Below are 16292 nucleotides of genomic sequence, written 5' to 3'. Positions count from 1 at the left end.
TGTTTCACTGGATTATTACATATTATTATGCTCAGGATCAGTGACCAGCATTTGTGGAACCCAAAGCCAGATGAGTTTTCCAAACAGAAAAACAGTGGAAATGGAAGAACGTGAAGTTTGACTCATCTTCCCTAGTTACCATATTGAGTTAATCTTATATGGGCCTGTCTTCTTCAGTGGTTTTGAACAAAGCTGAATTTGACTTGGATGTACACCAGTATTAAATCCAGTTTCGTTTTTTTTTCCTCTTGGAGTAGTCCTTTGTTCATAGAACCACAGAATCATAGAATGCTTTGGTTGGAACAGATTGTTAATGTGAGTTAATCCAACCTTTTTGTTCACTAGACCAGGTAGCTCAAGGCCCCATTCAACCTGTTCTTGAACACTTCTAGGGACAGGTAATCCACAACTTCTCAGGCAAACTTGTTCCAGTGTCTCACCACCATCATCATAAAACATTTCTTCCTCAACTCCATCCTAAATTTATCCCCCATCTAATTCCTGGTTTGAGGAAATTGAGCGCTCTGTCCAAGCTGAGCTGTTGCTGTGCAGCAGATTGCACATCAGCAAAAGAGGAAGTCATCAACTCCTGATCATCTGTGCTCTGTGGGAAATATTTTCCTAACCACAGGAGTCAATAAGGAAAAGGTTCTGCAATTAAATATGCACTTTTTCTTAAAATTCAATGGAACAATGAAGAAGGCCATTTAGAAAAGGTACGTGGCTCCTTTGTTCCCAGTTGTTTGAATGATTTGCTGTTTTCAAAATAAAATAAGAATCTGATACAAGACTAAGCTGACATAGCTAGTGACAAGGGATGCACACCAGAGTTGTGCAGACCTTTCTGAAGTCTTAAAACAAAACAAAAACTTTTAGTCTAAATGGAGGTGAGACTCAACTCAGGTTGTGAACTTTCATAGCTCTGATCTTCCCACCCACCTCTTCCTACATCCAGCCCCCAACCGTTCAGAATCCAAGAGTGTGATTCATCTCATCTCTTTCAGATGTCTAGTTGAGATGAGATGAATCATACTTTAAAAGCTCTTAATGAATTTTCATTTATCGTACAGGTAACATCAATGATTAGCATAGTTGTCTGATGTCATTTGACCATATGAATTCTACCCAAAAGTTTGTCATATACTTCTCTTGTGCTCTAGCCATTAGCAAAAGTCATTTAAGTAAAAGTAAATGGGCCATTGTTCCATTCCACATTCTTCCCAAGAAGAACTCTTTTAAAGAAGGCAAGCGTGATTTAGCAATGGCAATAAATCATCACTGATAGGAATGACATAGAAAATCTTTGTCATCCTCAGTTTTCTATCCTACTCACTCTCTCTTTGCTCCCCAGTGTTACCCCCATCTTTTTCTGCTCTTTTAAACTTTTTTATACTCAGTGCTGGTTTTTTGGATATCCAGTGGCAGACTCCAATTACAAATACAGTGTAGCCCCTTGCATTGTAGCACATCTAAATTTTATTTAGACTGACATGGAACAAGTTATTCCTTTCCTTATTGTAAGCTTCACTTTTTTAGTGGGAGGAGCCTGTATTACTGCTCCTTTGTTTTACGATTTTATACCTCTGTTGTGATACAACCATGGAAACAAACAGCAAGCAAAGCACCCCACTCAGCACTGCAGAAAATGGAAGGAATTATCTTGGCTACTACTTGCTTATATTGCAACAGGACCAGGCCAAATTAGGACCCCTTTTGTGGCAATACAGAGCAGCTGTGTGGCCAGAAATGGCCGTGCCCTTTACAAGCCTACAGTGTTAATAAAGGGAGAAAAGGATTGAAGCATACAATAACCTAATCTTCTTAAGGTCATGCCCCAGGTGAGCAGTGGAGCTGAAGAAAGCTCTCTGGGTGCAGTCTAGCCCACTCACTTGCTGTCATCATCATTCTGGAATACTCTCAGATCTTTACTTTACTGGTAGAAGCTTATACAGATGGCTTTTAGTTCAAAATTCATAAAATTATGGCACCAAAAACATTATTCAATCATTGTTCCATGTCCACAACTCATGTTTTAAAGAAAATTTCCATTCTTGTGGTTTTCTTAGAATATCCTTTTGCTTCTTGTTAGTAGTCCCAGAGTAACAAAGAAATTCTTCCATGCTGAAAATAATCTTAATCTGTTTATCCTTGTACTTGTTCTGGCAGTAGCACATAAATAGTAAACTGATCACCAACTTTAGCTGGAAATTAAATAAAGGTTTATTTTAATTATCCCATACTTGTGAGTTAACTTCATGGGTATTGTTAATAGTTATCTTAATTAATTAAGTAGTGTTTCAATTTCATATATAAACTCAGAGGTTTCTCTTAGTAACTTACTGGTTTGGCACTATCCATTAAGTAGTCCATTATGCTATCTGACCTCACATCATTTTGAAGCTGAAATGTTAATTACATGAAAATAATATGAGGAAAAAAATTAATTCACTCAAAAAACCTTACCTCTGTGTGCAAAAGCTGCTAAAAAGACTTGTGCATATTAAATATGCCATCCCTTAATTTTTATTGCCCAAGAAGTCTAGTTTTTGAGTTTGTGACAAAATGCCAAATTCCAGGCAACTCATTTTTTACTATTGCATTTTACTGCTCTGGCTGCAGCTATTACTTACATGTTTCTTTTAGGAATGAGTGAGATTTCATAGATAAAACTAGTGATTATTCTCTAAATAGATATAACTGTGTTTCTGTGCAGCTAAAAATGAAATCCCTCGTTGGACCAATAATCTAAGCCGGTTATTGTCAGCAATAGCTTATTTTTTCATCCAGAAGTTCCCATTAGCTATATGATCTATGAAAGAATAGCTGTAAAAAGTAGATTTTTATGAAAATGAAGTCATTTCTGTATTTTTTCTGATTAAAAGATGAAAATGTTCTTATAAATTAAAGCAGTGATTTGTCTCTTTATACCATATGTCAGAGACAGGACAAATAGAAAAAGGGGAAACTGTCTATTTCTTCCCCCAATATCTATTTATTTTGCCTTCCTTTTCTTGAATCACCTCAGCATGTAACACGGACATTGTTGCAAAGTTTGGGTGTTTGAGTGTTTTTCTAGGAATTTCGCAGATCACTGAACAGAAGCTATATATGTGCAAAGGACTATTGCTTTCTTGTTTATGTATCCGTAGCTGAAGATATTTGTGTCCTAGAAAAAAAAATAACACAATATAAATCCAACCATCAACACCATTTCTCTTTTACTTTCATTGACCCTTCCCTGTGGTACTCCATAAACTGGCAAAACCTTCAATAGACCTCTCCAAGCATTTTTCAAATTGTGTGGACAATCAGAACACCTTTCATTTTGTTCTGATAGGTAGTGGTGCATTTTAGACCAATATTTAACAAAATAAACTCCAAGCTTCAGTGTTTTATTACTAGTCATGGCGAATTGGGCCATAACTTCTTGATGTAGGATGCACTGGTCCCCAGCGAGGTGGGTAAATAAAAACACCACTGGTTGAATTGTTTTTGGCTCTACTATCCTACAATTGTAAATGACAAAGAATTTCCTTAATTTCGTTCTGTCCCTGACCTTTCTGTGAAAGTAAGAGTATTGACTCCACTTATGTTATTTGTATTTCTATAAAAAATACCATGAGTATACTGAATATATGCTACTTTTGCCTTCTCTTTAATGTTATATATTGTATTGCTAATGTTTTGTTTACAATATCTTCTGCAGGTCTGGGATTCAGTATTGCAGGAGGGGTGGGAAACCAACACATCCCTGGGGACAACAGCATTTATGTCACCAAGATTATTGATGGGGGAGCTGCACAAAAAGATGGGAGGCTACAGGTTGGAGATAGACTTCTTATGGTAAGTATGATAAATTTAAATAACATTTTATTTGGCTGAAAATGGTCTCATATAAGAACTTCCATTCACCATACATCTTTCTGTAGATAACCAGCAGAACTATAATTTTGAGTTGTATTTCCATCACCGTCATTGTTCCTATTTTTTTATATATTTCTGAGACTGCAGTTAGAAAAGCATTACTCTGGAATACCAACATTTTATGAAGTGAAGGCAGTGGATTGTATTACTTGACCAGCTTTTAACAGAGAAGAGAATAAATGTATTATGCTCATCAGCGACAAGTCAAAATGCAACATAAAACTATGAAAGATTTTAAACAAACTGTTTGTTGTGGTAGTCCTGATTCTACTGTTTGATGTAAACAATTTGAAATATGTCAAAACATGCCACTAAAGTCTTACATGTAGCCATGTAGTGAGTGGACTATTACCTACATTTCAGTACATGTAGGAATGCTTTATGTATTTGTTCCATGTAGATGGTAAAAAATAGAAAACATTTTCCAAATTTTTCCTTCAGCAAGTGTATTCTTCTGATGAAACTCACTTCAGGAAATTCTTCCTGCTATTTGCAGTGCTGGTACATTGTTTCTCAGAGATAATTCTTTCCCACACGCAGAGTTTGTTTAATTCTGTGCTGAGGGGGATATCCTGACCCTGGTGAATCAGCACAACTTAATCTATGTCTAGTTGTATTCATGTCAATGCATTTGTGTAGGTTTCAGCAGGTAGAGAAATATTTCTTGATTAAGTGCCATGAAAAACACAAGTACTGTGGTAGCTCTCTTTTGCAACATGATACTTAAGCAGTAGAAAATTGCCATGACCCTTCCTGCTGCCTGCAAAGCCATGCCTAATTGAGGTGTCCCAGTCACATAAGAATATGGCCATTCGTTTTATACAGGGTATCAAAGAACTGGAAAGGCATTTGGTTGCTGGGTTGGTGACTGACTTTTTTCATTAACTCAAGAGGATAGATAAAACAGTTCAAGGATTAAAAAATCAAAGCAAAATAGAAGTAGAACTTAAAATTTCTTTGGCATTTTTTCTTTGCAGAATCTCAGCAACTTAAAATTCAAGTTATTGTTGGATAATGAAGTTTTGGCTTGTTTTACTGTAGAAATGTATATTTGTATTTGCCGAATTTGCACCTTAGTTATTTTGCACCTTGTAGTAAATCTGCTCTGTTCAGCTGTTGTTTATTTTGGCTTTTTTTTTTCCTGAGGAGAATTCCTTGCAGGTTTTGTGTCTGCAATTTTTTGTTACTTTACTCTTAATTTCTTTCAGTACACAGGAAGCAGTAAAAAATATGTATACTCCCCCTCTCCAAACTAACGGAAAACAACCAAACAGATGGAATCCCCCAACATTCTCCCTCTCCAGTGTAATTTAATCAGGATGAATTTGAATAGAAGCATAATAATTTTATATACCACTAAGTATAAATTAATTCTTTTCACATTTTCATAGGATTTGTCTATTTAGCATCTCTGTCTTGAACCTGTAATTCACTGCAGTCAGATATAGATGTTTCTTCATTGTGACATGCTTATACTTCTGAAAATGAGCAGAGGTCATTCACAGTGTGTTTGATGTCTTTTCTTTCAGTCTGCACCATTTCTTTACTTAGTGTTATCTCCTTTTTATCATTCCATGTAAAATAAGAAAAAAAATAATTCAAAATATTGCCCTCTTCCAGTTCTGTGCTTCCAGATCAAGCTTTTCACTATTGCCTAAGAAAATACTAACCATCTTACTCTTTGTATACCTTAACTATTACATTTTTAGAGATATATTTACAAGATCAAAATCTATTTCTAAAATTCATGCAGGTTAGAGCCATATTTTCTGGTTCTTTCCAACAAGACACTCTGATTTCTTTATAACTTCTGCATCTTCAGTAATTTTCTGTCATAATTTGTGAATTGTCTCTCAGTTCATGGCATTAACTTCATGTTCTTTTATATGAAAATTGAGCGAAAGAATTAATTACTTTCTTTTGGCAGTGTATTGACACACTACTACCCTTGTCACCTGTACAGTCCTACTTCTGCTTCACTGATTTCTTATTGATTATACATGAACAGCTCCTCTTTTTTATTTTTTCTCCTCAGTAGTGCATTCTCTCTTGATCTTTGGTTTTTTCCATCATTTCTCTATAAAATTTACCAGAATTTGTCATCCTTCTGGAATTTCAGAAACTGCTGGAGAGCTTGTTTAATTCTTGTTTCTGCATTCCGATAAGTTTGTGTGAAATGCTTTCAAAGCCCAAAAAACATGTAAATTGAATTAATTCAAATTTAAGATGTAATAAAAGTGATGCTGCAGAATCAAAACCGATATTGAAATGTAAAACAATAAGTGGCCACCTGATCATTTTGCAGCCTGATGACCCTACTGTTACTAAACATAGATTGCTAATAGTGTGTTAACTGCTCAGAAGATATATTATGTAAATACTGAACATTGTGATAGTTGTGAAATCTATCCAAGGGCATGTTATGCAGTTTTCTTTCGGTGGCATTAAACCTGAATTTAAAGCTTATTATCCTGAGCAGTTGAACAAGAAAATGCTCCATTGTAGGATAATCCTGAGGTGCCCGTTTGGAAAATTACTGGAGAAACCATGAATGCTTTAGCCAAAACCTGAGTGGTTTTTGTAGGTATATATGAAAGGAAAAGACCAGAGGTCTGCTCTGAAGACTTACAGCTAGGAAAAAAAAATTCTATGTGTTCTGGTGGTTATGTCTGCTACTGCTGGTGGTAACGCCTGCGGTGAGAATACCTCTGCACTGGGTGTCTCAGCTACGTTGCTTCTCTGTGCTGGAAAGGAGCAAAAGTAAATCACATACAGAGCGCCGCAGGCCAACATGGTAATTTGAGGTCAGCCATAGGTCCCGGCAAGGTTGCTCAGGAATTTCTCCAAGTGAATATCAAAAATTTGCAAGGATGGATTTTGCAGAACCCCTCTAGGAAACCTGTTCTACTGCTCAGATATTCTCCTGAGGAAAATGCTTGTCCTTATAACCTTTTTGACCCTCTTTTGTTTCAATGTATGCCTGCTGTCTCTCATCCTGTTACCACATGCCACTTAGAAAAGCTTAGATCTGACTTGATGATCTTCCTGTAAGCACTGGGGATGTGTTATTAGTTTTCTCCAGAGGAACCCCTTTTCTAGGCTGAAGAAGCCCAGGTCCCCCAGCTTCTCACTAGCCAGTGCTCTAACTCTAACCATCCCAGCAGCACACCTATCAACATAGCTCCTTTTGTTACTTTTCTCATAGTGTGGGAATCAAAATTGACCCCGGTTTCTAGATACAGTCTAATGAGTGGCAACTACTGGGGAATAATAAGCCTCTGCTGGTTCTCCAGGCCCTGTTCCTGCTCATACAGCTCAGGTGCTGTTGACCTCTTTGCTGCCAGGACACACAGCTGGCTCATGCCCAGCTTGCCACGCATCAGGAGCCCCAAGCACTTTTCCATAGAGCTGCTGCCAGGTTGTCAATGCCCACCCTGTGGTATTGATGGGGATTAGCCTGTGCCAGGGGCAGGCCTTAATCTTTCTTCCTGCTAAACATCATAAAATCTTCTTCAACCCCTTCTTCCAGTCTATGGCACTCCTGCCTTCCGCATCTCTCAGTGAAGTGTCTCCTGCAAGCATGATGAGAGCACATTTCTCATCTCTTCACGGTCATTGTTAATGATGTTCAGGAAAAGCTGAAAAATGGTTTGAGTTACTAAATGTCAGATATTTCTTTTCTCCCATACCATCAGCTTACTTTGGAAGAGTTTATCTGTGGAATGAATAAATGAGAAATCAGTATAAAAGTGTATGTTTTTACTAGTGCATAATGACACAAAGCTAGAAGCAAGGTATTTTTCAGTGAAAAGTATAAAAACATTAGGGTTTATAAGAAAATTTAAGTTTATCTTTTATAAGTATTAGGTTTTCTAAAATATGTCTCCTATGCCAAAATACCTTTGCATATTTGGGCTATATCCTGCTGCTTCTTGACCTGTGTAGTCACAAAGATCAGTGATTGTACATAACAAGAGACTGAATTGGGTTCTGTTTTCTTGATGAAAATAGGAGGAAGAAACAAGAGTCACCTTCTTTTTTAGAAAGTTAGGTTTGCTCTCTGCCTAATTTTGTGCTGAATAAAAGTATGTTGTTTTCTGGTGATTTCATAAGATTGCAGTGGAGTTGATTGTGCAATTGTTGATATGGTCCTTGCAGGATCCCCTGCCAGTATGTTTTTTTCAGATTGCATATGAATGCAGGATCATGTTTGAATTCAAGTAGTCAGAGCGTATAATTTAAGGTGCATCTAGATTAGCATTTGGTTCTGATCAGAGGTGTTCTTTTAAAGTGATTTTGGCTGTCTTCATGGGGTCATCTTTTAGAAAACCATTCAGCACTTATACGACTAAATCAGGAGTCCATGGGATTATAAGTATTTAGTTAATCAAAACAGATTTACATGCTTAGTAAAAATGATTAGTCCTCAGCACCAGAAAGCCTTTCACTTTTTCCAGCCTTTGAAATCATGGAGTGTTTTTTAAAAGACCATGAGCTCACTAGATTTACAACTGGTACATTGCAGGTGTTTATTGGCAAATGTTCACTCATGAAAATCTGCTTTCTGAATGAAAAATCAAATATTACACAAAAGCAAACACTACCACTGGTAAGGTAAAGATCACCCCTTTGTCTCATTCACAGAGTGAATCAAATCTCTCTTAGCGTAAATCAATAGAGGAAAGGAATGAATCGCCTTTAATAAAGAAAATTAAATAAGACAGACTTATTCCTCCAGAGCTATTATTCTCATATCAGCTTATACTGTTGTGAATGAAATTATTCTTTAGAGCACTTGTACAGTCATTTTGGGGATTCTAAGCTTTTCTATCTGCTTTTCAGGGCCTTTGTGTTCCAATATGAATCTAGGAAAATGTCCAAATAAAATATTCCTGCTTAGGTTTATACTTCATTGCCTTGATTATGCTGTTTAGGAAAAAGTCCATCCCAGTCTTTTTACGTCCCTTTGGCATCATTTCTTGATGATTTCTCTCATCACTTAAATAGCTTCTTTGATTGAACTTGGTTTTTTTAATTTTCTTCTTTCTGATATATTTCTTTCTCTTATTCTTTCCTCATGTTGTCAGTATGTGTTTGTATCTCATACTTTCTATTTAAAGAAAAAGCTTTCATATATATATTTTTTATGTATTTTTACTTCTGGTGCTGTTAGCATTTCTGAATTTTCTCTACATGGAACTTTTCTCATTAGAAAAGCCCCACTTGCTCCATGTCTGTTTTCTTTCTTTCTCCCTCCTCTCCCTTGGCTCCTCTTGCACCATTTTGTGTCTCAGGTATTGGGCTCTGTAACTAACTTGACTATTCAGATAAATATCTTTTTTAGTGTTTGCCTTAGGGTTTTTCCGCCTTAATTAATTACTACTTTAGTTGTCTTCTTAGATCCAGAAAGTTGGTATGCAGTGCCTGCTCTGCCCATTCAGATTGATGTCAGCCCTTCTGCACCTAAGATTCAGTACCTCAAAGGGTTACATGTCATATGCACTTTGATTTCTTATTTTGTGTCTGCATCTCCCACTCTTTTATCTTCTGTACCTCTAACTCAGCTCTTTTTTTGCAAATTGTATGCAAATATATAAGGGCATCTCAACAGGAGGAGGTAAAGCTTTGCTGTGATGCATTTATTGTGCCACAACCACCCCAAAAAGCTGTATTTCATATCTGAAATTCTGTTAAAATAGGCATCTTTTATGGAAACAAGAAATAGCTCAAGAACTACTCTCTCTTGGAGATTCTGAGCAATTCTCTCTATATAAATTTACCATGAAAAACAACTGCAACATCATATTTCCTAATTATTATCATCTCTGGCATGATGTTTTGAAGAAGGATATCCACCGATTTCCTTATGAAAAAAATTACATAGTACAGTCATCTTGAAATAATATCTAGGGGCCTGAACAATTCTCTATGTGTTGAAGTTTTTTTTGTATATCAGAATGCATACGGATGTCTTTATTTGTCATCAGTGTTTTATGATCAAATGAGAATTGTAGATCCAAAGCAAAGACTACTTTCTGAAGGAAACCTGGAAATGCACAGTGTATTTTATATGCTACAATTCTGAGTTGATGTTGGCAAATGACTAAGGAAAGTGATCCTATCTGCTTCTCAAAGAGCTCCCATTGAAAGGAGACCTTATGGCACCACTGAGGATCTTTGTTTTTATGAATGAATCAACATGTTTGTTTGTTTATTTTCTCTTGATGTATATTGAGTCTGTATTTCTTTGTTTACTGAGAACTGAGCAGTCCAGGACAAAATATATGAAGAGCAAACTTCCTTTCTAGGAGTGTTCTCTGTAGAGATGAAAAAACTTTGATTTTCTATATATTTAGGATACATTTGAGTAGCAATTTTGTTATATGTTGCTGGGATACTTTTTGTGACAGAGTTCTGTTTGCTTTGGAGGGTCCTTTCTTCTCATGAAATTTTCTTTTGGGATTTTTTCTCTGAAGTCCTCCTTTTCTGGATTTCGCTAATACGTTGCCTTCTTTCAAGTTCTGTCAAGTTCCAGTTTTCCACAATGTTCTGCACACTTAAGCTTATATGTACTAGAAAAGAGAAAAAAAATAATTGTACATAAATTTTGCAAAGATCTTTAAGTGTATAAAAATAAACAATGCAGAACTGTGTACACATTAAATCTTAAAGTTGTTCAGACTCCTGAAGTCTTAATGGTTTCAATAACCTGTGCACAGTGTTGATAAAATACCTGTCCCTTCAAGTTATTTTCAGAGAGGTAAGACATAGGCTCTGTCGTAGCAAATATAAGTTGTGTATCATACTTTATTTTCTGTTTCTAAAATGTCTTTGTCCTCTGTCTGTACAACTGGGACATCCAAGTGTGTTGTGATAGAGGTCAACAGTCCTAGCCAGGATTTTATCAACTAGATTTCCATTAAAAAAAATGAAGAAAACAAAACCAAACCACCAACACAACAAAACAAAAGCCACAAAGAAACAACCCCCCCAATAAAAAACTAAATTAAACCAAAAACAACAAAAGCAAAAACTTTGGAAAAAAGTTAGATCACATCTGTTTGTGTCCTAATCGTTTTTACGTACTCCTAAAAAGACCAAAAGTCAAAATCCAGAAAGTGCTAAGATATTTCATTTTGTGTTTCTTTTTTTTACTAAGAATATTTATTTACAGCAGCAGTATAGTGAGTGAGATTATGTGAGATTTTCTCTACTTCAAAAATCTTTGACTTAGGATGAAACACAAAGATATATACAACATACAGACAGTGTGGCAAGGAGAAAAGGTAAGGGATAACATTGTGGTCATATTTCTAAAAGTGTGAATCTGCAGTGTCTGTCAGTTTTGAAATACATAAACAAGAAAGGCTTAATTTCATTCACTTCTTGCTACCAGCCTAGTAATTTGAGTCAATTATTTATTAAAGGTGTATATGTTAGTTACTGATGTTCATAACAAAACAAAAAAAAAGAAAGAAAAATTTATAGAAGTTGGGTGCAATATTTTTATTTAAATAGAAGACATGTCAAAATATGGCATACAGTATCAGCAACTCCCTTCTGAGCATAGAGTCTATCATTGCTCTTGATGTCAAATTATAACATCCCTGCCAATGTCTCTTTCAATTAACCTTAAAACCAAGTCTCAGAATTATAGAAGGAACAAAGCTTAAACAAAATCCTTACATTTAGCAATACAATACTAATCTTTCCTTCTTGTTGCTGATGAAATGAAGAATCCTCCAGTGATTCGTAATAGCTGGATTTCTTTTCAGTTACCAAACCCTTTGGCAGTAGCTTATTGTCACATCCAGGTTTCTGATAATTTATTGATACTAAATTCCCTAGAAAGAATGTGGGTGTTTTTTTCTGTGATTGACAGATATAATATGTCACCCTATCGTTAAGGAGTCACTTCTTCCATCTTGCACGGTCTTTAAAAGGAATCCTTGCAGTAACTGTGGAAATCAGAGGACAGCAATTTAAGTGACAGTAAAATGTTTCACATGCAACATTCACTGTGAAATGTAGGTCACTGGAACAGGCTCCCGAGGGAAGCACCAAGTCTGCCAGAATTCAAGGAGCAACTGGACAATGTTTTTAGTCATATGGTTCAGTTTTAGGTACTGCAAGGAGCAGGGACTTCAACTCAGTTATGGGTCCCTTCCAACTCAAGGTATTCTATGATTCCTTTATCTCTGTTGGCATATACCAAATGTCTAAAACCTTTACTTCTTTCCTCTATCCTGTAATTTCTTCATTCAGGATGTATATTTTTGGGTCAGGGAACATTCACAGATCTGTTTGCAGGAAGACAATCTGTAGGCATTCTGTGGATGTGGATTTATATTTGAATAAATTATATGTTCTTCCAGAAAAATGACAAAATTTCACACTGAAAAATCCCTTTTTCAATTCCAGAAATGTCCTTTTTATCATTTTCTGAACCACATAGATATTCTGTATACCACTTTGTACCCCTTATTATTTCTAGGGTCAATGTTATATTAGGGATGGAAAGATTTGGGGGTGTTAGGTATTTCTGAGGTCCCAGCCATGCACACTAATAGATGAATTTGGAAGTTCCTCTTGTCAGGTCAAATGATGTAAACAATTTCTGTAACTGATGTGATGTTATTAATTTATTATTCAATATAGTTTCATGTTTATTATTATACTAGTAGCAGACTATCACAAATCACTTTTGTATTATCAAGACCAAGTGCCTTCTCGACCCATTATGATTCTGTGTATGAATAATGCTACACCAATCTTTGAATATTCATGTGCTAAGAAAACTGTACTTTATACCTTGCAGCAATACTGCTTCTCTAATCTTTAGTACTCTGTCTGCAGCATGTTTTCCCAAAACTTTGAAAACTGCAAGGCTGTGTCAGTTTTTGTGCCTATTCCTGCATTCCAACTCACCTGTCTGATTTCTCTTTCAAGGTAAATAATTACAGTTTAGAAGAAGTTACCCATGAAGAGGCAGTAGCGATACTGAAGAACACATCAGATGTAGTATATCTGAAAGTTGGAAAGCCCACCACCATTTACATGACCGATCCATATGGCCCACCAGATATTACTCACTGTAAGTGACTTCTGCAACTCATTTTGTAGGAGATATTGGTTAATAATTATGCTTTTTCATAGCTTGTTTAAAGAATCCCATTTAAGTTTATGAAACACCATGGAAGGCTACAAAAATGAAATGTTTATTGCCACTTAGGTATGCTTATGTACATTCAAGAAATATTGCAAATATTATAATTCTGCAAAAGTATTTTTGCAGCAAGAGTAACAACATAGATGATACATGGCTGCACTGATTGCAGTGAGCCATTGTGCAGGTGATCAGGCTGAACTGTAACTCTTGTGACACTTACGGTAATAAGTATATGCAAATGTAGTTTGAAATATGATTAGATTTGTAGCCTGGAGTCCTCTGTCCACTGAAAAATTGCAATAAGCAGCAAACCGTCTTATACAAACTTAGCAAAAAGTCTGAGGCAAATATATCTTATATTTCAATAAAATATTTAATTACAATGTAAAAATCACTGCTCTACTTACAAACTTTACCTATTTTCTTTGTATATACAATTCTTGGAGTCACTGAATGGTTTGGTTTGAAAGGGACCTTAAAGGTCATCCAGTTCCAACACCCCTGTCATGGATAGGAACACCTTCCACTAGACCAGGTGCTCCAAGCCCCATCCAACCTGTCTTTGAGCACTTTCAGGGATGGGGCATCCCGCAACTTCTCTGGGAAACCTGTGCCTGTTATCCCTACCTTCCTAGTGAGGATTTATTCTCAGTCTATCCATAACTTTATGTATGTACATCTGGTATTTTTTTTCATAGGGGAACAAGGCCTTATTTGTCCCTGCATTCAGTGCACACTCTGTATAGGAAAAGCTGTTGAAATAATATAGTAAAGATCAGTGAAGTAACCTGTAGGAAGCAAAGATGACTTCATTTTAAAATTAACTGATTTCATTCAGGCTGTCTTATCCATACACTCAAAAAAATCATCTAGGCTCGTGTCTGCATTCGGGTAGAAAGACTCCCTGAGGTAACCATGTATAAGGGTGACAGGGAGGCTGTGGAGTCCTTACTGTACACGTATACCTTCTTAGTTAACGTCCTTGCTGATGTGCTTTCTGTACTGTTGACAGCAATAAGGATCTTCTGTCTCTACCATCTGCCCCACTTTTGCATGTCTTCAGCATTTACTCACTTCTCTTTTGTATCCTTATCTGAGTGTCCTAGACTCCAACTTAGTCTTTATCTCCCACCATCATCTCTTAATGGCTTAAATGTTTTAGTTTGGGTGTAGGTTTTCCTGGCAAGTTACATGTAGTTATACTGAGTAGTGATGACATATTGATGAATCTAGGTTTATCAATACATGCCATTCTTATCCCCCTTCCCAGGCATTCGCATTCCCTTCTCTGTAGCTCTCTGTACCACTGCTGACCATTAGTCTAAACAGTTCATTACTGAAACTCCTTTTCTTCATTTAGCTGTTCATTAAAAACTGTCTACCTTGGGTTCAACAACCAACCGGAGCTGTCTGCACCACCTAACAACTGGATAGCAATTTAATTTTTGACAAGCTTCAGCAACTGATCCGTACCCATCTTGATCTCCTGCCAATAATCCTAGGGGCACTTCAGGCCAGCTAAGGGTGGGGAAGTTTACTAAAGGCAGTAAATGCTAAAAATTTGGGGGTTTATGCACTTTTGAATAGTGTTGCTACTCTGGACAGACAGACGGGAAAAGGTCAATATCCCAAATCCTCCTTACTCAGACTGGTCCATAAAAATAGAAGGGAAGGTTTTGTAACACGTCAGGTGGTGTGCTCAATGTTGCTGAGGATACCTATTTAGTTGGCAAATGTTACAACAGATGGCAATCATGTTGTTCAGTAGCAGTCTGGTCTGGATCCTAGCAAAGCCCAGGAAGTAAAAATGCTAAATGTCCCTATACAATCTCCTGGTTTATAATACTTTCAAAATATAATTTGGGAGTTCTAAAACAGTGTGTTTTATTATGTCAGATTATAGATCAGCAGCATATGAGAAGACAGAAGTGATTCCATAGGGAGAGTAAAGGTTGAAAAGATTTGCAGTAGCCCTTCCCAAGCTGTTGGTGCATAAAGATTCATTTGTCCTCAGGGAACCTTTCATTATACTTACATGTTCAGAGCATTTCAGAATGCATAATGGCCTTTCCCTGCAGAGAGATTTTGCTTTGAATCTGAGCATCTGAAAGAGAGTAAAACTAACACTAGAAATTTTAGCTGTCATCTTCTCGTGAGAAAATTAATCATAGCTCATTGCAAAAACATTTTTATTGTTTTTTTCCTATTTATCATTTCCTTTTCTAATTAAATTAATTAGAGATAGAATACAACTATTATTGTATCTCTCCAGTCATAAGTGTCCCAGATAACTTCAGAATATTAAGCAAGCAAGCAATAAAAACTGCAAACCCAACAGAGAATTAGACAAATCAGTACTCTAGTTTCCATCATTAGTGATTAATATGTGAGAGATTTGTATCCATTTTCTATTTTAAATATACAGATTTAATGTGGTCTAAGTACTATCTATTTTGATATGAAATTTCAATTTTACTGGGAATTTGAGCATATTTAGTAGATCACAGCTTTGACTGTTCACTATACATAATTCTTGCCTTACATAATATTCCTGCTCTCATCCTGCATTGAGCTCTTACTATATCACTTCCTTTGCTGTATATTTGAGCCAAAAAGAGGAGTGTGCTTTGAAATCTCATTCTTTCCTATTTGCATTTCTTTTTTCAAGTTAGTCCTAAGAGAAGAAAATATATCCTGTCCCCCAAACAGGAGAGCTTATTCAGGTTCTTTATTCAGGAACTGAATATCCTTTCAGGAGTCAATCCCTGCAAATGACCCACCATTAGTATTATCATAATTATTAGTATTAGTATTATTTTCATGAAAACTCTAGTTCTTTAGTCTTTCTTCTTAGATTTTAAGCTTTCAGGTATGGATTGTTTGTTTTTATCTTATTTACAGTGTTGAACACATGCTTGGTGCTTAAATACAAAAATTATGTTCTTGTGACCTTGAATGAAACATGAAAGTTGCTAACTAGAAATGCTTATTTTTACCCTCAGCTTATTCTCCACCGATGGAAAATCATATACTCTCTGGAAACAATGGCACTTTAGAGTACAAGGCATCCCTGGCCCCCATCTCACCAGGAAGATACTCACCCATTCCAAAGCACATGCTTGTGGAGGACGACTACACCAGGTCAGATGCTTCTCTTTATTTATTACCTTTCATGACAATTGCAAAAGACATAGGTAAG

At 36.2% G+C, this 16292-nt stretch overlaps 1 protein-coding gene across 22 annotated transcripts in view; it reads left to right on the top strand.

Annotated features, from left to right (window-relative positions):
* The window catches only part of DLG2 (discs large MAGUK scaffold protein 2), a 1023852-nt gene that overhangs the window by 725649 nt on the left and 281911 nt on the right, over positions 1–16292 (top strand). For all 22 annotated transcript variants that reach the window (XM_071556365.1, XM_071556356.1, XM_071556345.1 and 19 more), the window contains 3 exons: positions 3707–3843; positions 12874–13018; positions 16096–16234. In XM_071556365.1, the coding sequence (XP_071412466.1) occupies positions 3707–3843; positions 12874–13018; positions 16096–16234 (421 nt within the window). The remainder of the gene's footprint in view (positions 1–3706; positions 3844–12873; positions 13019–16095; positions 16235–16292) is intronic.

Source organism: Pithys albifrons, chromosome 1 (assembly GCF_047495875.1).
Source record: "Pithys albifrons albifrons isolate INPA30051 chromosome 1, PitAlb_v1, whole genome shotgun sequence".
Taxonomy (NCBI): Eukaryota; Metazoa; Chordata; class Aves; order Passeriformes; family Thamnophilidae; genus Pithys; species Pithys albifrons.
Note: the sequence above shows the minus strand (reverse complement) of the source record. Positions and strands in the feature narration are given on the sequence as shown.